Source organism: Vulpes vulpes, chromosome 3 (genome assembly GCF_048418805.1).
Source record: "Vulpes vulpes isolate BD-2025 chromosome 3, VulVul3, whole genome shotgun sequence".
NCBI classification, from domain to species: domain Eukaryota; kingdom Metazoa; phylum Chordata; class Mammalia; order Carnivora; family Canidae; genus Vulpes; species Vulpes vulpes.
Window position 1 is genome coordinate 137,561,337 of NC_132782.1, and position 22,439 is coordinate 137,583,775.

The 22,439-nt window shown below is 42.6% G+C and overlaps 1 protein-coding gene across 1 annotated transcript; it reads left to right on the top strand.

Moving 5' to 3' along the window:
• The first annotated feature begins 11,092 nt into the window (after positions 1-11,092).
• On the top strand, positions 11,093-22,244 carry BCL10 (BCL10 immune signaling adaptor). The gene is made up of 3 exons (XM_026004808.2): positions 11,093-11,441; positions 18,173-18,461; positions 20,403-22,244. Exons 1-3 carry the CDS (start codon positions 11,385-11,387, stop codon positions 20,756-20,758), a joined length of 702 nt encoding a protein of 233 aa, XP_025860593.1. The 5' UTR covers positions 11,093-11,384; the 3' UTR covers positions 20,759-22,244.
• Positions 22,245-22,439: the final 195 nt, after the last annotated feature.

Genomic DNA, 22,439 nt, shown 5'->3' on the forward strand with positions numbered 1-22,439 from the left:
ACTAAAACATTACTAATTCACCTCCTTTATTCTCTGCTTCAAGAGTAACATCCTTCCCCTAGAAGCACTGGATGACTCATATCTAGTTTTCTGGGCTGGGAGGAGGATCTTCAGGGTGCAAGTGAAGAAAACCAGAGAGTGCAGAGTTGGAAGGCTTGTGAGTGTTGCAGGGTGGGTGAGAACACAGGAATGATTCCTTAAAATATTGTCCCATTCCATATGGATTAGGCATTGTGACCACAATATAATGTTTGTTACTATGGAGTTTTGTGCTCTTGTTCACGTGGTTTCCTGCAGGGCTACAGGACAGACAAGTGGACCCTACCCAGAGGAGAAAGCAGGAAAAGCGGCTGGCGTGGACTTGGGGCGGCACGGCGCGGACTGAACCGTGGATGTCCTGCTGCGGAGTTGACTAAGGGGTCAGATCTCGAGAAATGTACCGCTATTAGGCTTTACTTCCTTTGGTTGTTTTGAAGACCATAATGCCAGACCTCCCTTCCAGCGATGAAGGTATGTTTTTCCCCTAAAGGAGTGTCCCCTCCATCATTCCTTGGGCAAGCTAACTGAGAGCTGAGTGAAGGGGAGAAAATAAGCAAATAGCTTCTCCTGTTCCCTGGGGTGAGTCAGACCTAGATTCTAAGGATGAACACGAGTGAGGCCCTCCTGTCTGGGAAGGTGGGGTTTGCTGGGTAGGATGGCCTTTCCTGAGGGAGGTAGAAATGAGGGTACCCCACAGAATGCCTCGGTGCCCACCATGACTTGCTGGCACCCTTCCGAGATGCTTGGAAGTGCACTCTGCTCTGCCCACGGCAGCCAGAAGTACCAGGGAGTGGACACCCCCAGGGAAGTGTTCAGCCAGTCATGGTTTGGAGCAATTGGATAAATATTCTTCAATCCTCAGGACAATTCTGAGGCATGTTCTATGCTATCCAACAGAAATATACTGTAAATCACACATGTGATTTCACATTTTCTGGTAGACACATTTAAAAAAGTAGTACGAGACTGGTGAAATGAATTTTGATAAAATATTGTGTTTAACCCATATATCTAATTATTATGCTGTCAATATGTAATCAACCTAAAAAGTATCCACAAGATACTTAAAATTTTTTTTGTGCAGCTTTTTGTATGTTAGGAATCCAGTGCATCTTTCGCATTGAGAGCACAGCTCAGTCCTGATGAGACATAGACACTGCTCAGCAGCCACAGGTGCCCGGTGATGATCATATTGGTTATATGTCCAGTTCTCTACCATCTCTCAACATTTCCCAGTGCGACAGAGCCCGAGTTGTGTAACAGTGGGAAATCCTCATCTTGATGCACCCTGTTTAGACTTCCTTCCCGGTCCCCGAGTGACTGCTGCAGTCTCTTGCCAGGCCTGCCTGAGGTCATCTGCTAGATGAACCAACCGCCTTCCTCTGTGCCTCTGGTTCAGCTTCTAGGGTCCACAACCAAAGACATGAGGGATCTAGCCTCTGAGCTCTGAGGGGCACCACATCTCCTATTTGTTGTCAAGGTGCTCTCAATTTTGAACTTTCCTTCTATTATTTCTATACAGAGTAAATACTTGTTAAAAGTTACAGCAGGGTGTCTTCCATGATGTGACAACCTGAAAGGAAGGGTCTGGTCTGTCTGCGCTTGAGCCTCAGTAGCAAAAAACAGTGTCCCTTCCCCTGAGGCCTAAGTGGTGGTGGCAGTAGCAGCACCCATGGTGATAGCTATGCCCGGCAGAGGGGCAATTTCGCCGAGGTCACCAGCAGGAATGTAGCCAAGTGACAAGGAGGCTGGGACAGAAGAACACAAGGGATTCATTGGCTTTCACACAAGACGGTTCTGAGGACCCTCAGACAGGCCAGAGGACAGTTTCTAGCCACCAAGCCAAGGGGAAGGTATAGCAGTTACCACAATTTTATATTTAAGAGAAAATTTTAATTTCTGTAGGCATGGGTAGTAAAGCCTGGACCCCTGAGTGGCTTGTTGGTTAAGTCTCAATTTGCTGCCTTGGCCAGGATGACTTCAGAGAATCCTCCAACCATATCTCTAAAATAAGAAAAACAATGGCAGGTTGAGATGCAGATTGACTCCAGCACTGTTTATAAATTCCTCTAGAAGAGGCGCTTCCATGGGGCGCCGGGTGGCCTCAGTTGGTTAAGCGTCTGCCTTCAGCTCACGTCACGATCCCAGGGTTCTGGGATCAAGGACTGTGTTGGGCTCCCGCTCTGTAGAGAGTCTGCTTCTCCCTTTCCCTCTGCCTCTCCTCCTGGCTTGTGCTCTCTCTCTTTCAAATAAATAAATAAAACCTGAATGATAGAAAGAGAAAGAAAGAAAAGAAAGGAAGGAAGGAAGGAAGGAAGGAAGGAAGGAAGGAAGGAAGGAAGGAAGGAAGAAAGGAAGAAAGAGGAAAAGAAGAAGAAAATGAAAGGAAGAAAGGAAGGAAGGAAGGAAGGAAGGAAGGAAGAAAAGAAAAGAAAGAAAAAAAGAGAGAAAGAAGAAAGAAAGAAAGAAAGAAAGAAAGAAAGAAAGAAAGAAAGAAGAAAGAAAGAAAGAAGAAAGATAGATCCAGAGGGTGTGGGTCCTGCCAGAGAGAACCAGCATCCAGAGAGGCAGCCTTGGAGCTGAGTTTCCTCAAGGCAGGATAGTTGGGGGAGAAACAGCATCATGGCTAAGGGGAATCAAGGTGATCATCAGGAAGGAGGTGCTGAGAATCATCAGCTCTGAAGGATGACTTACTAATGACAAAAAGACTCAAGAATAACGAAAACGACCATTGCTAACATTTACTGCCCACTGGGTATCCATAAGGAACTAAGCACTTTTCATGTATTCAATCTGGGAGATGAGATGTTGCTATTTCTTATCCTCTGTAAGTTAGCATTTCCCAACATTCCACCTTTATTCCTCCTCTCTTCACATTTTCATATTTAAACTTTTTTCCTGGGTGGAGGAGAAACCTCGGGCAGATAGCAGTTAGGAAGCTTGCCTAAACTTGAACAGTAAGTGGTTAAGGAATGATTCAAGGCCAAGTGAGGGAAGGCTGACGACCAGACAGTGAGGAGTGAGTCAGAGCCCAAGGTAGAGGTCAGGGGGGAGGACAGGCAAGGGAGGGGTCGAGGCACGTGGGTTAGGGCTAAGGTCAGAAAGAGTTACAGGACGCCAAATTCTCCTTTAACTGTGTCCTGGTGTATCACAGAAGTGAGGATGGCTGCTGAGAGGAGCCACACAGGTCTGGATGGGGATAATGGAAAAAGTATGCCGACATAAAGCAGAATTATTTTATTTTGATTTCTTTTATTCTGTTGTGGTAAGAGCACTTAACATGGTATTTACCCTGCTAACCAAATTCTAGGTGTACATACAGTATTGTTAACTATAGGCTCAGGGTTATACAGCAGGTCTCTGGAACATAATCATCTTGCATAACTGAAACATTTTTAAAGATTTATTTCCTTTTTTTTTTTTCTTTTTTAGAGAGAGAGAGAAAGAGAGAGAACACACAAGAGAGGGGCAGAGCCTGAGGTGGGGCTCAATCTCACAACCCTGAGATCATGACCTGAGCCGAAACCAATAGATGGGACACTTAACCGACTGAGCCACCCAGGCACCCCCATAACTGAAACTTTAAGCATTGAATAGCTTTTAGTTAGCCAGTCATTCAACATGTATTTATTGAACATCTACTGACTTAGTCCACTCAGGCTGCTATAACAAATTACCATTGACCGAGTGGCTTAAAAACATGTGAGAAATTTATTTCTCACCATTCTAGAGGATATAAGACCAAGCTCAAGGTGCCAACACGGTCCAGTTCTGGTGAGAGCCCTCTTCTAGGTGGCAGACTGCCAACTTCTTGTTACATCTTCACTTGGCAGAAAGAGCAAGGGAGCTCTCCGGGGTGTCTTTTACGAGGACACTGATCCCATTCAGGAGGGCCCCACTCTCTTGACCCAGTCACCTCCCATGGGCCCCACCTCCTAAAACTCACATTGAGGGTTAGGATTTCAACACATGAGGTTTGGGGAGACACATTCATTTCATAATACCTACTATATACCAGGCACTGTTGTAGAGTCAACATTGAATAAAAGTAGACAAAATGCTGGCCTTACTGAAGTTACAGACTAGCCGAATAACAATAGATCAAATATTAAACAATAAAAATGGTAGGTCTGAGGTGTTGTGCTATCGCAGCCAACTCTTTCCAAGGAAAAATCCCAGGTGAACTGGATTTCAAAAATTAGGGAAAAGATTTTTTAAAAAAGGGAAAAGATAAAGAGAAAACTTCCAGTCCTGCAGGCCAACCTCCTTCCTCTATTTAGCAAATATTCTCAAGGTTCAAGTGGCTCTGGTAGTGTGAACGTGATCTCCCAGAGGCTTAGAGTTGGAAGCACTGTCAAAGTCACTTGGGCAAAAAAAAAAAAGTCACTTGGGCGAACCACCTTGCCTTCTGCCTTCCAGTTTGTGAATGCCCTCACAGCGAAAGTGGTCTGGGATACGCTTGAATACTTTGCAGGACAGAAAACTTAGTGTTCCTCAACTCAATCCACTTCAGAGAAGTTCAGTTTTTGTTCTGTTTTGTACTGATCCCCGTTAGAGTTCATGTTAACCCTGAGGCCATCATTAAGAGTATTTTATGTTCTCAGTTTTAGATTACCCACAGATTAATGTTTTTAAGTACGTTCTGGATCACTGTTTCTCACCCAATGCTCTGTGAAGCCCTGGGTATTGTTCCACTCTGGGCACTCTTACCCTATGCCTTCAATATTCCTTCCCAAATTATACCCGCAATGGAGCCCCACCTGGAGTTTGCAAGAACTGCCTTCTTTCTCCTTCTACGACTTGGATCTAAGTCCCCTCACTGTTGCACATGGATTTTCCTGCCTCATGGATCTTTGGCAGGATCAGGCATTCTCATTTATAAGATTCCCTCTGTAGACTCCAAGGTGCCACCTGACAGACCACGAACATCTGAATTCATGCTAAGCTGTTGTGTTAGCATTTCTTCATCCACCAGAGGAGAGACCATTTGCAGAAACTCAATATAGACTAAGTAAGAAGTCCTCTTACTAGATTCCTGAGGCTCAGCTTCTACTTATTTACATCGATGCCACCTTCCAGAGTCCTGCTCCATCACTTACATCCCTTCATCTTGATGTTGGGTCCATTCCTTAGCTTCCTTGCCTTGGCAGGACGCTCTTGTAAGGCAGCAGTTCAGAATCTATCACAAACTGGAAGGCTCTCTTTGCTGTCAATCTTGGGATGTTCTCTTTTCCATTAAGAGAGTTGGACAATCCCATGATAAGTTTCCTAGCTTATCTTTTTCCTGCCTCAGACACAGACAACAGACCTAAATGCATTATATTGTTGCCCTTGCCCCAAGGAATGCTCCTAGCTCCTCTGAATCACGGTCTCCTAAGGCAGTTAGCTCAGTCTACAGCTAGTAGTTAAGAACACGGCCTTGTAATCAGACACACTGAGTTGGAAATCTTGATTCTGCTACTTGGTAGAGGAGTGGCCTTGGGCAAATAATATTTTCTAAGCCTCAGAATTCTCACCTATAAAGTGAATATAATAAAGCCTACCTGGAAGGACTATTGTAGGTATTAAATTATAAAAGCAGATGTAATGTGCTTGGTTCAGAGTGGCTACAAAATGCATCACTAGTGATTATTTCTCCCCAGGCACTTACATGACTGGGAGATCTAACCCCTCCATCAAGATCTCCCTGCTAGTATATAGGATGGCACCTCTTCTCAACTATATTTAAGGTACTTTGTCCTATAATGCAAGCCTCCAATACCAAATTCCAGTCTTCACTCTCTAAACAAACCTCCTAGAGACAAGGCAGAGGGACTGATCCCTTCTCTCAAGTTCCCTTATCAAGCCCGACAATGTCCTAGTCTTGGGGTATACTGTGAATGTCCTCGAGGATCTGTTCAGGCTCATGCTTATCACCTGCACCCTCCTGGTCTTTCCTTCCTAAACTGGGAGCCGCTCCTGGGACAGACTACTTGGAAAATTCACGAAGTTACTGAGCTGAACTGTCTGGATTCCACCACATATTGTCTTGCCATTAAAACCCAGGACTGTCTGGCTCAGAACTGGCCACTTTTTTCCTCCAATTATTTCTGGGAAAATTATAATTCACAATCACTTGGAATAGAATTCATTGCTCAACATGGCATCTGGCATCTGGTAGGAAGTTCTGGGGGGAAAAAAAACCATTAAGTAGCATTAGAGTGCCACCTATTAAATTCCTCTGGTCCAGTTTAAATACACCTCTTTCATGTTGTCTTGTCAGGCAGCAGTGGTTTCCTCTTCCCTCCCTTTACATTCCTATAATAGCTATCTTTATTGAATGCTTATTAATTGTTCCCAGGTCATATAGCTGACAATTGGCAAATCTAGAATCCAGCTATACTGGGTTAAATAGTGTCTTCCCAAAATCCACGTCCACTGGAACATTGGAACATGACTGTATTTGAAAATAATGTCCTTACAGATGCCTTCGAGTTAAGATAATGTCATACTAGATTAGAGTGGGCTCTGATCCAGTGATTAGTGTTGTTATAAGAAGAAGGAAATCTGGAGACAGAGAGACAGTAGGAAAACAGAGAAGGCCAAGTAAACATGGAGCCAGAGATTAGAGTCATGTTGCCAAGGCCAAGGAATGCCAAGGATTGCTGGCAACCGCCAGAAGCTAGGAAGAGGTGAGGAAACAGTCTTCCCTAGAGTCTTCAGAGGGGACGTGGCTCTGCCAGTTTTGAACTTTTCACCTCCAGACTGTGACTGAATAAATTTCTGTTGTTTTAAGTCACCCAGTTTGTGGTAATTCGTTGCAGCAGCCCTAGGAAACTAATACGCCAGCCTAAGCCTGTCAGATGCCAAACATCTTCATATTTAGCCACTATGATATGGTGTCTTGTGTCTGCAGACTATACTATAACTTTCATGGTACATTTATCAGACGCCTTGTATTTCACAGTAGGAGACAGATGGAACCCCTATAACTTGATGGGGGGGTGGGGGAGGGGAAGAGGTAAAATTATTGCAAGGCAGGCAATGGACAGGGCTGTTTCTTGAAAAGGTGCCCAGTCCTCATTACAGCCTGACCATGTGGTTGAGTAGAGAAGTGGAAATGTGTCTGCTCATGAAGTATGGTGCACCAGAAAAAAAGTGGGCCTGGATGCTGCAAGACCTGCCCCGAACCAGCTCCGTGATGAGGCACATGACGTTCCGATGTGGCTGCTTTGACACAGACTGTCCACTTGGGAACATGGAGACATGGCGTCAAAAACAAAAAGGTTAACCTGTTGGCTTTGAAAAATCCCTAAGCTCCACACTCAGTCCCTCTCAACCCCTGATCCTCTCTCCGTACCCCCACATAGCAGACACTTTACTTTTTAGCTGAGTAAATGAATAAAGAACTGCACACTGAGCACAGAATGAGGTTGGAAGTGTCAGAAATGAAACAATGGTCAACAATGAGGAAAAAGTCAGATGTATAGCAAGAGTCATGAAAGAAGGCTCAAGAAAAAGAGGTGTCTGCCACTAACATTTGGTGATCAATAGTCGTAACAGAAGGCAACGTGGCAAAGTATCAACATTCGGCAAACATTGGCAGTGAATATAGATGTTTGTAATATTTTTCTTCACAGTGTGGTGTGTTTTAAATGTTTTGTTTAAAAAAAGAACAATCTGGGTGGCTCAGTTGGTTGAGTGTCTGGCTCTTGATTTCTGCTAAGGTCATGATCTCCGTGTTGTGAGACTGATCCTCATGTTGGGCTCTGTGCTGGGAGTGGAATCTGCTTAAGTCTCTCTCTCTCTCTCTCCCCCCCCACCCCAGGTGGCTCAGCGGTTGAGCATCTGCTTTTGGCTCAGGACATGACCCTGGGGTCGCAGGATCGAGTCTCACATCAGGCTTCCTGCATGGAGCCTGCTTCTCCCTCTGCCTGTGTCTCTGCCTCTGTCTCTCTGTGTGTCTCTCATGAATAAATAAATAAATCTTAAAAAAAAAAAAAGGTTCTCTCCCACTCCCTCTACCCCTCATCCCCCCCCCCACCTGCCACTGCCCCCCTCCACGGGTATACACACATGCGCATGTGCTCTCTCTCTCTAGAAAAAAATAAAATAAAAATAAATAAATAATAAAAAAGAACAATAGACCAGCAACCAACTCCTAATAGCTACATTGAAATGGTTGTGTCAAGTTGGCATCGTTGAAATCACTTTACTTTAAGGGATGCTGTATCCTCTCCTTCATCAGCGGAGCTTGTATTGTTGTGGCAAAGCAGTTCATTTCCACACACACAGATGGACCAAGACTTTGGAGAGAAAGTGTGGAAATACATACATGAAAACACATTTCCTTGGGCTCTGTACTCCTCCTGCTCCTGATATTTGTGCAGAGGAAATGATAACTCAAAAGAAAAAAGGATGGAGAATATGTAGATGAAAAAAAATGGGAGACAAACTGTTTATAACAATGACAAAGTGAGAAGAATTTAAGGTGACCACTAGGGAGTGCTCAGCACTGCTCCCACTCTGGTCACGCCACCCCCATCTCCCCCTAGATCCCTGGGGTAGCCTCCAGCTGTCTCTGCTTCTACTTTTATGCCTACAGTCTACTCTCAGCAGCCAAGAGTAGCCCTTTTAGAAGGAAATGAAATCGCATCCCCACTTCTCTTCCAAAGGTTCTCACCACCCTTGCTGCTTCTAACCCTGACTTGAGCCACCACCTCCCAGACCCTGAATTTCGGGAACAGCACCCTAACTGGTCTCCCTTTTTCCATCTTCCTTCTCCTCAAGGCAACAGTGAAACTGTTCCTTTTTCAAATCATAAATCGGATCATGTCACTCCACTGCTCAGAACCCTCCAGTGGCTTCCCCTTTGACTCAGAGTACACCCATATGACTCAGTAAAATCAGGTTACACATTTACAGTAGCACACAAGGACTTCATCTCCTTCCCAGTCCCACTGGATATTTTTCATTGGCTGTTCCCTCTACTCATAATGTTCTTTCTCCAAATGTCTACATGACATTACCTCACTCTCTTCAAGTGGTAACTTAAATCTCCCTTTCTCAGTGAGATCTTCACAAACTACCCTATTTTAAACGTTACCACTCCAGTACTGAGTGATGAATAATGTATAGAATTGTTGGATCATTATATTGTACACTTGAAACTAATATAACACTGTGTGTTAATTATAGTTGAATAAAAATATTTTTTTTTACTGTTAACATCCCATATACCCATATCCTACTATCCTGTTTTGTATTTTCTCTTAGCATTTGTTATCTTCTAACAGAATAACTTTACATATCATTTTCCAAATGTCTATTTGCTCTGCCCTGAAACACATGTATGCTGGACTTTAAACTCCAGGAAGAAAGAAATTTTTACCTATTTTGTTAATAGCTGTTTCCCCAAACCCCAAAACAGTGTCTGGTGCATAGTTGACATTCAATAAATATTTGTAAAATGAAAGAACAAATGAAAGAACAAATGGTTAAGTAAATTGGGTTAAACCAAGATGAGGGAAGATTAAGCAATCAGATAAAATTGTACTGTGGATCAATGTAGGAAAAGACACATGATGTAATGTAAATGTTAGAAGCTTATGATGGAACCCAAAGCTGCTAAGAGACATCCGTGTGGCTTTGGCAACATTGTCCTTTTCTGGTTCTTTTGCTTTCCCTTCCTTTAAATGTTAGAGTTCTCAAGAGGTATCCAACTGGCTGGTTCTGTGGGTAGAGCATGCAACTCTTCTTTTTTATAATTTTTTTTTATTTATTTATGATAGTCACACACAGAGAGAGAGAGAGAGAGGCAGAGACATAGGCAGAGGGAGAAGCAGGCTCCATGCACCGGGAGCCCGATGTGGGATTCGATCCCGGGTCTCCAGGATCGCGCCCTGGGCCAAAGGCAGGCGCTAAACCGCTGCGCCACCCAGGGTTCCCGAGCATGCAACTCTTGATACTGGGTTGTGAGTTCAAGCCTCATGTTGGGTGTAGAGTTTACTTTCAAAAACTGTTGGAGTTCCCAAGTTTGTCTTTGTCTATCTACCTCTTGTCCTGTCTACACTCACTGCTTCAAATACCATGGAGTTTATTCAGCATGTTGTCCAAACCATTGTCTTGGGCCCATTGTCTTGTGTTTTGAACTTCTCATCCACATTATTCATTCTTTTTTTTAAAAAATATTTTATTTAGTTATTCATGAGAGACACACAGAGAGAAGCAGAGACAGAAGCAGGCTCCTTGTGGGAAGCCCGATCCTGGACTGGATCCCAGGACCCCAGGATCACCACCTGAGCCAAAGGCAGATGCTCCACCACTGAGCCACCCAGGTGTCCCCATTCTTCATTATTCATGTTGTTCTGCATAACTTCCATTAGTAGTTAGATACCATTCTGGGAGTAGTTGTCTGCTTATCAGTCTCCCCCACAAAAATATAATTCTTCTAAGATAAGATGACTAAGACATATTAGTAAGGACTCAATAAGTGTTTGGGTAGTAAAAGATAATAAATGGAGTTCATACTGTATGCCAAGTACCTCTGAGAACCTTACATATCATTTAATTCTCACAGCAGCCCCATAAGGGATGTAAGGTAGACATCCCTTCATCACACAGATGGAACAAATAAGGAAACAGGATCATAAAAAAGTGACCAAGAAGCATGCTGACGTTAAATTGAGTGTTAAAATGAAGGGATTATAGGCGGTTTTTCTCTTTCAAAAATGTCTTGACTAAAAAAAAAAAAAAAAAGTCTTGACTATTGCAGCGGAGCTGCCCGCGGGCCGCGTACGAGCAGGCGGGTATCTAACCCCACAACTTCAGTAGGTTAAGGCAGCGGCCGGAAGTTGCGGGGCGGGGTCTGGGGAAAGGGGAGGAGCCCGGGGGGGGGACGGTCCGCAAAGGCGGGGCCTGCGGCGGGAGGAGCCTCGGGCCCCACCCACGGAAACGCTCCCGGCAAAGGACGCGCGGGGGCTGTGGGCGGGGCCGGGGGGCGGGGCCAGGCTCGGGCCCCGGGCCGGCAGCGATTGGCTCCCGCTGAGAGGGGGCGGGCCCCACGGCCAGCCCCGCCTCGTCGGGGGGCGGGGCCTGCGCCGGCGCCTCCGGGAGAGGAAGGAGCGCAGAGCGGAGCCCGCTGGGGGACGCCCAGGTCTGCGGCGCCCTCGGCCCCAGAGGCGGAGCCGGAAGCTCTACGGGCTCGTCCGTGAGCCCCTCTGTTTTGGAAGCGGCAGCCCTCTTCCTCTCGACCCGCTCCGCCTGCCCTTGTCGCCGCTTCACCCGGAGGCCCGAGTCCCCTGCCTGGCCGGGCGGTGCCGCCGCAGCTCCCGGACCCGGAAGAGGCGCTCCCCCGCTCCTCCGCCATGGAGCCCGCTGCGCCGTCCCTCACCGAGGAGGACCTGACCGAAGTGAAGAAGGACGTGAGTAGCCAGCCTTGCCCGGGCGCCGCCGAGGGCCGGGGGTCGCGGGTGGGCAGGGGCAGGCCCGGCCGGGTGGGCGGGCGAGGAGAGCGGAAACGCGGAGTGGGAGTCCGAGCCGGAGAGGAGCCTGCGGGGGTCCGAGGGGCTCAAGGTCCAGGCGCTGCTGCAGGACGGCGCCCGGGGGACCTTGGTGGAAGCGACCCCTCGTGACCTGTGAATCCACGTTTAGATCGCTGGGTTCTGAAACTCTGTCCAGTGGAGCGTTTCTCCGCACTCAGCTTCTTGCCGGCTCTCCACTCCTCCCCCGGGGATCTCTACCCCCACCCCTGCGCTTTGGGGCTGCGTCGTTGGGAGTCGACTGCCCAGGTTCCGCCTTGAGTCACACTCCCTAGGCTGCTGGCCCAACCTGGAGCGACAGCTGGACCCGTGAAAGGCTCCAAGCAGTGGAGCAAATATGTGAAACTCTTTTATAAAGGGGGGTTGGGGGAAGCTCAACAGCTGAAAGCACAACCTGGAATTCCCCTAGTAAGCAAACGCCCACATATTTAAATTGGGGGGTGGGTGTAGCCGAAAATTAATTTACAGGTAAATGCTGAAAATATTCAGTACCTAAATTATGCCCTTTTGCTTGGATGCTGCAGAACTGCACAAATCTTAGTACTTATTTGTTGAGGTATCTCTTGTTTCTTTTGCTTTTAATTACTTGTTTTGCCACGTGAGACCTATAGGAGTACCCCCAAAATACTTCGTGTAATTTCTAATTAAAACCAGAAACCCAACAGAAAATGAGTTCTGCAGTACTTAATACAGAATCATATTTGTGAACTGGACAAGACAGCAGCTTTTTTAGATGTTGGTCTACCTTAAATGCTTCCCCCCTTTTATCCCTTGAAAGGTTTATTACACTGCACTCATAATTACATAATGACAATTGGAATGACTCATTAGCAGAAGGAAACTGGATATGACAGGGATTTGTGCCTTAGTTTGCTCATTCAGCGATACAGATGGAGCGCTTAGTATATGGAAGGCACTGTCCTTGGGCCTGGAAAGATACAAAAAAAAAAAAAAAAGAAGAAAGAAAGAAAGATAATCTGGCCTCTGCTTTACATTCTAGTCGAGATAAAACCAGGACATTGATAACTACCACAGAATAAATGAGTGTTGTCTTATATAAGTTGGTGCCAGTGGAACCATGCACTTCAAGAGCTAAGCCTGGCATCCCTGGGTGGCGCAGCGGTTTGGCGCCTGCCTTTGGCCCAGGGCGCGATCCTGGAGACCCGGGATCGAATCCCACATTGGGCTCCCGGTGCATGGAGCCTGCTTCTGTCTGCCTCTCTCTCTCTCTCTCTCTCTCTCTGTGACTCTCCTAAAAAAATAAAAAATAAAAATAATAAATTTGAAGTTTAAAAAAAAAAAAAGAGCTAAGCCTGTGGTGTTCCAAAATCTTTGTCACACAATTTGCAATGTTCCCATTTAATCTTTACAGCAGTGCTGGGAGAGGTAACAGTTGGGCATAAATATAAAACCTGTACACAAACACAGTTGTGAAGAGTGTCTTCCAGGTCTTTTTTTATATATATATATATTTTTTTTCATTTATTCATAAGAGACACAGAGAGAGAGAGAGGCAGGCAGAGACACAGGCAGAGGGAGAAGCAGGCTCCATGCAGGGAGCCGGATGTGGGACTCCATCCTGGGTCTCTAGGACCACACCCTGTGCAAAGGCAGGCACTAAACCATTGAGCCATCCAGGGATCCCCCAGTCTTCAGGTCTTTATTCATTTTTTTTCCCTGTCAGTTCATTGATACTATCCATCTCCATGATTTCAATTTACAGCTATCTCAGCAATTCATAATCTTGGGGAATCATGAAGGGGTCTCAGGAGGTCTATGAAAAAAATGTATGTGCACATTTTTTTCTTAGAGATTTTTTTCATGCTATATTCAAAATGGTTGATGACCTCAGAAGGTCTTAAAATTATCATACAAATATTTGCACTTCCTTCTTTGTCAACTCTAGATGCTTGTTTCCAAATATCTACTGGAAATTTACTTTTATGTTCTGTACACTCCTCATCTTGTCAGAAATTGAACTTTTTATCATCCCTTCCCCAAAGCTGCTTGCTATATTCTCTGTCTTGATGGATAGTATGCCACCACCCAGCCTTCTGGAAAGTCCCACTCTTTCACTATGCTCCTCCCTTCCCCCTGCCCCCATCAGCTTGTTTACCTCATCTTTTGGATTACATGCTGCTGTGAGGTTCTAACAATTCGAAAATTAGAAATTAAGACGCAATCCCAGTTTGAAAAGAGCTTAATTTCCTGGAAGGAGGGCAACAGTCATAAATTAATAAATGCAAATTACAGAATAAGTGCAATGAATTTTGCATTCATCTAGAACACTATCTACTTGACACTCTGCTAAGTGCAGGATATACAGAGTTGAACAAAACATATGTGGTTTTTGCCTGCTTCAAACATATAGGTCATTAGGGTTGAAGACAAATATATGCTTACAAATTATGGTAAGTACTATGAAGGAGACAAACAGGTATTGAGACAGTAGCATGGAGAATCAACTTGACATAGGACAGCCAGGGAAGGTTACATATAAACTGGTTGCTGAAGAATATAACAGAACTGGGGCAATAATCCTCTAGGCAGAGTAAAGTTTGTAAAGGAACTAAAACAGGCAAGACCTTGGTGACTTGGGGAAATTGGAAACAGGCAGAGGGTGCTCTGAGAAGTTAGGAAGGTTGGGCTAGAGCCAGATCATGGAGGATTTTACAAATGGTAATAAAGTATTAGGATTTTTCTCAAGTGTAGTAGGGGTCTGCTGAAGAACTATGTTAATATTTTTAATCCCTTTGCCTATTGTATGGACGGAAGGGAGCAAAAGTAAGAAGAGGGAAACCAGTGAGGAGATTCATGGAATTAATATAGTTAAGAGCTGATGGTGATTTGGATCAGGGGGAAAGCAGTAGAAATGGATGGAACAGGAGGATTCCAGATGCATTTTTGAAATAGAAATGTTAAGATTTGGTGATGGATTGAATTGAGAAAGAGAGTAGAGTCAATCTGGTGAGTGAAAATGTCAGATCAGCAATTAGACCTACAAATCTGAAGATCACAAAGGAGATCCAAGCTGTGGGATTGAGTGAGTTCACGTAGAAAGTTGAGAGCTAGAAGGGAAAAGGGAGATCATAGGGGAGTTTTTTGTTTTTTTGTTTTTAAATGAGAGGTCATAGCCACAGAGATGGGAATAGAGCCAGGGGAGTGTGGTATTCACGAAACCAGTATTTCAAGGAGGGGGGAGTGGTCAGCTGTGTCCATGCTGCTGAGAGGTAAAATGAAGACAAATGAGGATGAGATTTGACAGTGACGAGGTTCTTGGTGGCTGAGAAGAGTAATGATACAGAGTAGAAATGAATTGGGAGATAGGAAGTATAGTTGTGGTATGTAGAAAAGTGAAGTATATGCACAGGGTGCTATAAGGACAGAAGAGAGGAGTGCCTAATTCCTTCTGGGGAGTTTAAACAAAGCTTCCTGAAGGAGGTGACCACTGTGCTGAATCATAAATGATAAATAGGGACTTAGGGTATGAGAAGAGAAAATCAGATAAAGTGACAACAAGAACAACTACACAGTGACAAACAGTTTTAGGTAGAACACAAAGTACCAGGACAGTTAGAGGTGGTGACAGATTAAGCTCCAGAGGCAGGATCCATCCTATGAAGTGCCCTGTCTGCTATTATCAAACACCTGTTACTTATTGTGTACTGACTGTGTATCAGAGACTGTGTCAAGCCTTCATACTCATTGTCCTACTGAGTCCTTCTAGATGTTCTGCAGGGTAAGTGTTTATCACTATTTTACAAATAAGGAACCTGAAGCTTAGCTTAAGTTTCTTGCCCCAGCTCTTACAGAAGTATATGGCGAATTACGATCCAAACTGACGTTGGCCTTATCCAAAGTCATACTCTTGACCTCTCTACTATTCTGCCAAAGTTGAGGAACTTTATCTTTTAAGTTGGTGGAACACACTGTTTTAAATTTTTACAAAATTAACTGACAACATTTCAATATTAGTAGAATTCCACTCCAGATTTTCATTTTCTCTTGAAAAATTGGGAGATCTGATAGATGTGTGAAGGAGAAATTTGAATGGGAGGGAAAAAATGGGAAGTACAGCTAGGTGTCTTGTTTGTTAATAGTCCCTGCAGCGTATGACGAAGACCTGAGCTAAGGCAATGCTAATGATAAAGATGAAGTGAAGGGGCAGATTTGATAAATACAAGGGGTAAGTTGGCAGGACTTGGTGGGTAGGTGATCAGATGTGGCAAGGGAGCAAAAGAGAGGAAGTCGAGGATGAGTTGAAGGTTTATCGCATGATCAGCTGGATGGTGGTACTCCCAAATGAGTGAAGACTATCAAATGGAAAGGACAGGCAAAGATATCAAATTTGGTTTTAGACAAGTTGATTCAAGTAGCTTTGGGATGTCTAAGTGGAGAAAGTCTTGATCACATACACAAATTTGGGGATCATCAGTATGTAAGTAGTAGAGATGACAGCAAATGAGGTTTTTCAAGGAGTTCAGCTTTAAAATCTATTCTCTCCCTCCATCCTCACTGCTTAAATTCATGCACTCAACATAGCTTATGTAAAATATTGTGTCAGTCTCCTTATGGGTCTCCCAATTTTTGCTCCCCCAAGTCCTCTGCAAAATTTTTTATTTTTTTTTTATTGCTTCTTATTTATAAACACTTTGACTCTTGGCTACAGGGAAACATATGTTTCTCAACATGTTATAAAAACTCTTCCATAATACAACCTGTTTTCCTTTCCTTAAGCTTAATTCCTTAAGCTTAATTTCTTACCACTGTGTCACATGCACCCCTGCATCCCAACTACCCCAGACTTGTTAGTATTCTCCTCTGTGCACCTTCATACTACAAGTATACCCTCTCTAAATTTCCCGGATCATGGAGGAGGTACAGTTAATTGTTTACTCTGTACTTCCCTAATACTTGTGATTTTTTTCTGGGTTATAAGCACATTGTATGATAATTATTGGCTTGTGTTTGATAGATACTCTCCAACTAGACTGTGTGCCCTTTGCATACAGGATTCAAGTTCTGTTCATATTTGTATGCTCAACACTTGGCATATTGGGTATTTAGATATATGAAGAGTTTGTTGCGTGAACAAATAAATGAATGTGGGAGCTCAGTGGACTGAGAACTATAGGGACCCTTCACCCAGCCTACTTTTGTGCCACCATGTACTCAAATATTTCTAAGATCTTCCATTGCCTTTAGCTCATCGTGATAAATATAAGTCAAATTAGTCATCATTGTCTTAATCACTAACATTTATTGACCAGTTACTATGTACCAGGCACTTTCTTAAGTACTTTACATATATTATTTTATTCCTCATAATACTCAGATGAGGAAGCGGAGGCCCCCAGGGAGTTAAGTTATTTGCCCAAGATCACATATCTAGTAAGTAGGAGAGCTAGAAAACAGTCATTGGCATCAAATTATTAATGCTATTTAGTGGGACCCACGTCTGCTCATTAAGCCCCCTGAGGCACTTCTCAGATCTAAGCCTGTTTTCTGTGATTTCCTTTTCTTCATCTCTTTAATTTCTTCCAACATTCACTATTGCTTTAGTGTACTCCCCCACCCCACCCCACCCAGCACCCACTTCCTTCTACCCCCTGACTCACTGAGTTAGAATATAGTCTTTCCAACTGACTCCAAAGATAGACACATTAAGGGCTCTTATAGTTATGCTCTTTTAAAGACATTCATACTCTAGGATAGACACTCTATGGTTTTACTCTAAGAAAATGGAAAAATTTTTTTATAAGATTTTATTTATTTATTCATGAGAGACACAGAGAGAGAGGCAGAGACATAGGCAGAGGGAGAAGCAGCCTCCATGCTGAGAGCCTGATGTGGGACTCGGTCCCGGAACCCCAGGATCACGCCCTGAGCCGAAGGCAGACGTTTAACCGCTGAGCCACCAAGGTATCCCAGGAAAATGAAAGATTAATAAACATGAGAAGGTTATAAATTATGGGACCTCACTAAGTTATCCTCTTTGGTCCTGACTAATCCTGGATTCCATGTTAAATGGTAACTAAAATGTATGGAAGCCTCTGCCCTCATCTTTACCCCTGAAGGTGGAGGCCTGAGCATACCTCCCTTATTTCCGTGGACCTGGGCGCTCTAGACCTATTCCCTTCTCTAAATAGCGTGGCCTTGGTTTATAGGTGTGAAGATGAGATTAAAACAGGACAGAAGAAGGGCAGCCCCGGTGGCTCAGCAGTTTAGCGCTGCCTTCAGCCCAGGGCCTGATCCTGGAGACCCGGGATCGAGTTCCGCATCAGGCTCCCTGCATGGAGCCTGCTTCTCTCTGCCTGTGTCTCTGACTCTCTCTTTCTAGGTCTCTCATGAATGAATAAATAAATGAATAAATGAATACATCAATCGATCAATCTTAAAAAAAAAAAAAGGCTGCAAGGAATGTTTAGTCTGGGACCTACTTCTGTCTACTTGGCCCTTCGTCTTAATAACATGGATTTTAGTAGGCCTGAGCCTCTTGACTTCAGTACGTTTTCTCTCACCAATTAAGATTCCTAACTAATGATCAGTCACCTGTGATTTCCCTCAAGTGAGGGTGAAAAAAAAGCACTGAAGCACAGTTTTATGTCTTTCAGGCTTTAGAAAATCTGCGTGTATACCTGTGTGAAAAAATCATAGCTGAGAGACATTTTGATCACTTACGTGCAAAAAAAATACTCAGTAGAGAAGACACTGAAGAAATTTCTTGCCGAACATCAAGCAGGAAAAGGGCTGGAAAATTGTTAGACTATTTACAAGAAAACCCCAAAGGACTAGATACACTGGTTGAATCTATTCGGCGAGAAAAAACACAGAACTTCCTGATTCAGAAGATTACAGATGAAGTGCTGAAACTTAGAAATATAAAACTAGAACATCTGAAAGGTAAGATATTTTGGTGTCCAAGAATTCGTTTAAATGTAACAATGCTTTTAGAAGCAAAATACAAAACAAATCAAGAAATCATTTTGTTTTTATTCAAAAAGTTTCAGCTTCAGGATTACATTTGATTTACATTTTTTTAACCTATCGTTTCATTGGAAGATTAGAATATCACTCAATGTTCTGTATTTATATTCATTTAACAATACCATTTATACAAAAATGAAATCCTGGTGTACATAGGAGTTTGTTTCTCAAGTCTGCAGGATAGAAGATCAGTCTATTCAAAAGTAACCCCTGAAAATGCACATAACACATGAAGAAAAATATATAAGGCAAAGTATTTGTAATAAGTCCAACTGTAATGGTTCTTCCACCAGTTGATCACAGAATGAAGCGATTGGCATATGTTTGTAAGAATCGTGTTATGTAAATTATCCATAGCTTTAAACACTAGAGTCACACTCAGTCTGTCATGAGAGAGGCGAGGTTGATGAATGACATAGCAAATTCACTTGCCGTGTCTCACCCTTACCCCGGAGCACACACTCACTAATTGGAATACTACACAGAATTGCCTCTACTGTTTAAATCCTCCTCTCCCCACAAACCCCATCTCTCTCCCTGTGCCTTTCTCTAGGCAGTTGAGATAAATGTGCATGTGATGTAGCTCTACTCCAGCTGTTCTAGGCACTGGGGATCCAGAAAGGAGTAATTTAGGTCCTTAAGAAACTCTGTAAGTCCATATTGGGACACATTGGAAGTCTCCCCTCCTGAGCCATATTTAAGAAAATAGTTTCTATAGCATAGATCAGAAATGCTGAAGGTATTGTGAAGTTGAACAGCTGTGGGGAAAAAATGATCTATAAATATACTTTATAGATTTTGCAGATTTTACATAAAATTTCTCAAGTCAGGAGATTCTGTGCCTATAGACATGTTAAATATTTGCTAATGGGATTCCTGGGTGGCACAGCGGTTTAGCGCCTGCCTTTGGCCCAGGGCGCGATCCTGGAGACCCGGGATCGAATCCCACGTTGGGCTCCCGGTGCATGGAGCCTGCTTCTCCCTCTGCCTGTGTCACTGCCTCTCTCTCTCTTTCTCTCTCTCTCTCTCTCTCTGTGACTATCATAAATAAATAAAAATTTTAAAAAAAAGATTTAAAAAAAATATTTGCTAAGACTAACAGAAAGATAGAATTTGTGCTTATTCTTTTACCCTGAGGCTAATTGTTAGCTACACCCATTGGATATGGTAAAATTCTTTGATCAGAACAACCACTGTCATTTAAGTAGACTGTTAGGTTTGAGAACCAGGACATTATTAATGTGAAGAGACCTGGGTTATAGTTCTCAGTTTCCCAGGAAGTGGTTCTGGAAGGTTGGGTATGACTTAACTATTTGGGGACTCTCTTTTTTCATCTATACTAGTGAGAAGTTATCCAGGGGACCTCTGAAATCCCTTCCACTTCTAACACCCTGTGATTCAAGAATCCGTAATTGGTATTATTTAGCTCAGAATTTGAGCATATGGTCCGTTTAAAGTTTGTTTTTTTATTAGGTAATGTATTTTGTGCCAGAATGCTAAAGAATAGCAGTTTTGAAAGCTGTTTCTTATTTTATGAAAAATTTTAGGGGCTACTTAATATTTTCTAGGTCATTCAGTGGTTAAGTATATAAGTATACAAATTAAATTTGAATGATAGCATATCATTTAGCTTCCTTGAGACTATTTCCTTATCTAGGAAATAAAAATAATGGTGCACTTCATGGCGGTTGGGAAAAGCAAATGAAACGTGAAATGGATTATGACCGAATTTATAAATTGCTGTTTAAATTTTGGTTATGTGGTAGCCAGCTTGTAATCTCTAAAAATGTACAAGATAGGTATGGGCTTAATTTTTTTAGTTACTTTTTCATTTACATCTGAATAATTTTATCATAGGACTGAAATGTAGCAGCTGTGAACCTTTTCCAGATGGAGCCACAAACAACTTCTCTAGATCAAATTCAGATGAGAGTAATTTCTCTGAAAAACTGAGAGCATCCACTGTCATATACCATCCAGAAGGAGAATCCAGCACAGCCCCTTTTTTTTCTACTGAGTCTTCACTGAATTTGCCTGTCCTAGAAGTCGGCAGAACTGAAAATCCCACCTTCTCTTCAACTACACTTCCCAGGCCTGGGGACCCTGGGGCTCCTCCTTTGCCACCAGAGCTGCAGTTAGAAGAAGGAGGAACTTGTGGAAACTCTAGTGAGATGTTTCTTCCCTTGAGGTCACGTGCTGTTTCGCATCAATGACAGTTTGCAGCCTCTTAATTTTTTTTAATAATGACAAAAAATATTTGAAAGATTATCAGTCTTTTTATAAAATTACTGTAATGACTTAACATTTGATATATGTTTTTTAAAATGCAGTGGAAGCCTACTTTATAAAAAAGACTTTTTTAGAACCAAAGAATTGCATACTTTTAGATAGCTAAAGAACATCATGTTGATCATGTACTTTTCATTGTTTTCCATTCTTTCCATTTTTAAAGTATTGAGTGTTTTCACATTTTTTAAGACTAACTTTAATAGGGAACATTTCTCTATTTGAGAATAGAGTGTTAGGGTGGGAATGATATCTCAGTGTATTTGTACTAGAATTTTCATAGTCTAATAGTCCTTTCCGACTATTCAGTAAATTTTCAGACTAAGCTATATCTATATGGTAATAAATCCAGTCACTGACAGGAAAACTACCAGTGTACTGAAAAGAACCTCCCACTCACTTGGGCTAGACACTTACAGAGTCCCCTTCTGATGTGGAGGAGCACCTAAGGGAGTCTGAGCCACCTAAGATCTCAATTTGCCAAAATACGTTTCTTATTAACCTTATTAATTAATACCACTTTCTTAGGATTTTCACAATCTTATCATTTTCATTCCTACAGAAAAAAAATCTCAGCAAAAACCTGCTATTACACGTAATTTGGTGAGGTTTTAAAAGTATTTTTCTGAACTTTTCATCCTCTTTCAGTGAGGACCACTGTACAAGTTGAAATAACTAGAACAAAATGTTGTCTGTGTGTGTATATGTGCCAGTCCTGTCTTCAATACTGTCTGGAACAAGTGGGCCATTGGCTTCATTTGTCTTTTTTACTATATAACAACGTTTGACTAGTTTTACACCTTTATAAATTTTATGCTGTCATTGGTTTTATTTAAATTATAATCTCCCTGTTTCCTGATATATGTCTCATATATTTCCATTTGAAAAAGCAGAGGTGGGACTATGCTATTAACAACAAGAGTTTTTGAATTACAGTGCTATTTTTTGGAAGTTTCAAGTATTTCAATAGGAAATAAATATCTAAAATACTTTTTTTTACATGTACCAATTTTTATAGAAATCTTACTTCAAGTGATGAGATCAAGTTGCATTTCTGGATAGACATGTATTTATCAATCACAAAGAAGATCGGCCTTTGGCTTTAGAACTTGTTTTAAGCCTGGATAATTTTTGTAGTGTAACATTTTCTGAGGATTATGGGAAGCATGTTTCACCTTCAGCAAGGCATAAGAAAACAGTGGCATTACATTTAAAGAAGTTAAAAAGCAGAAGCAGGCTTTTCATTTCATTAATTAAAATTTGATATGTGGTTACTCTTATTTAAAAATAATTTACTCAGAATCAGAAATAATTTAGATATACTGTATCACCCACATTTATAGTTGATAACACTGAGTTTTCTTTCAGACTGTTAACTAACTATACAGACAATAAAATTAAGGTTTTAACAAACTTAGCCTTTTGGGTTTTCTGAATCCTATGAAGTCAATCTTTTTTTTCCTTTAAACACTGAAAACCACCTATTGCTGGAAGTATATAAATTAGAATGACAGACTCACAGATTGGTGAATGCAGGAGTGAAAAAGTTACTTTTTACACATATTGGATTATCACTTCACAAAAAAGCAACAATCCTGATCTCACTTT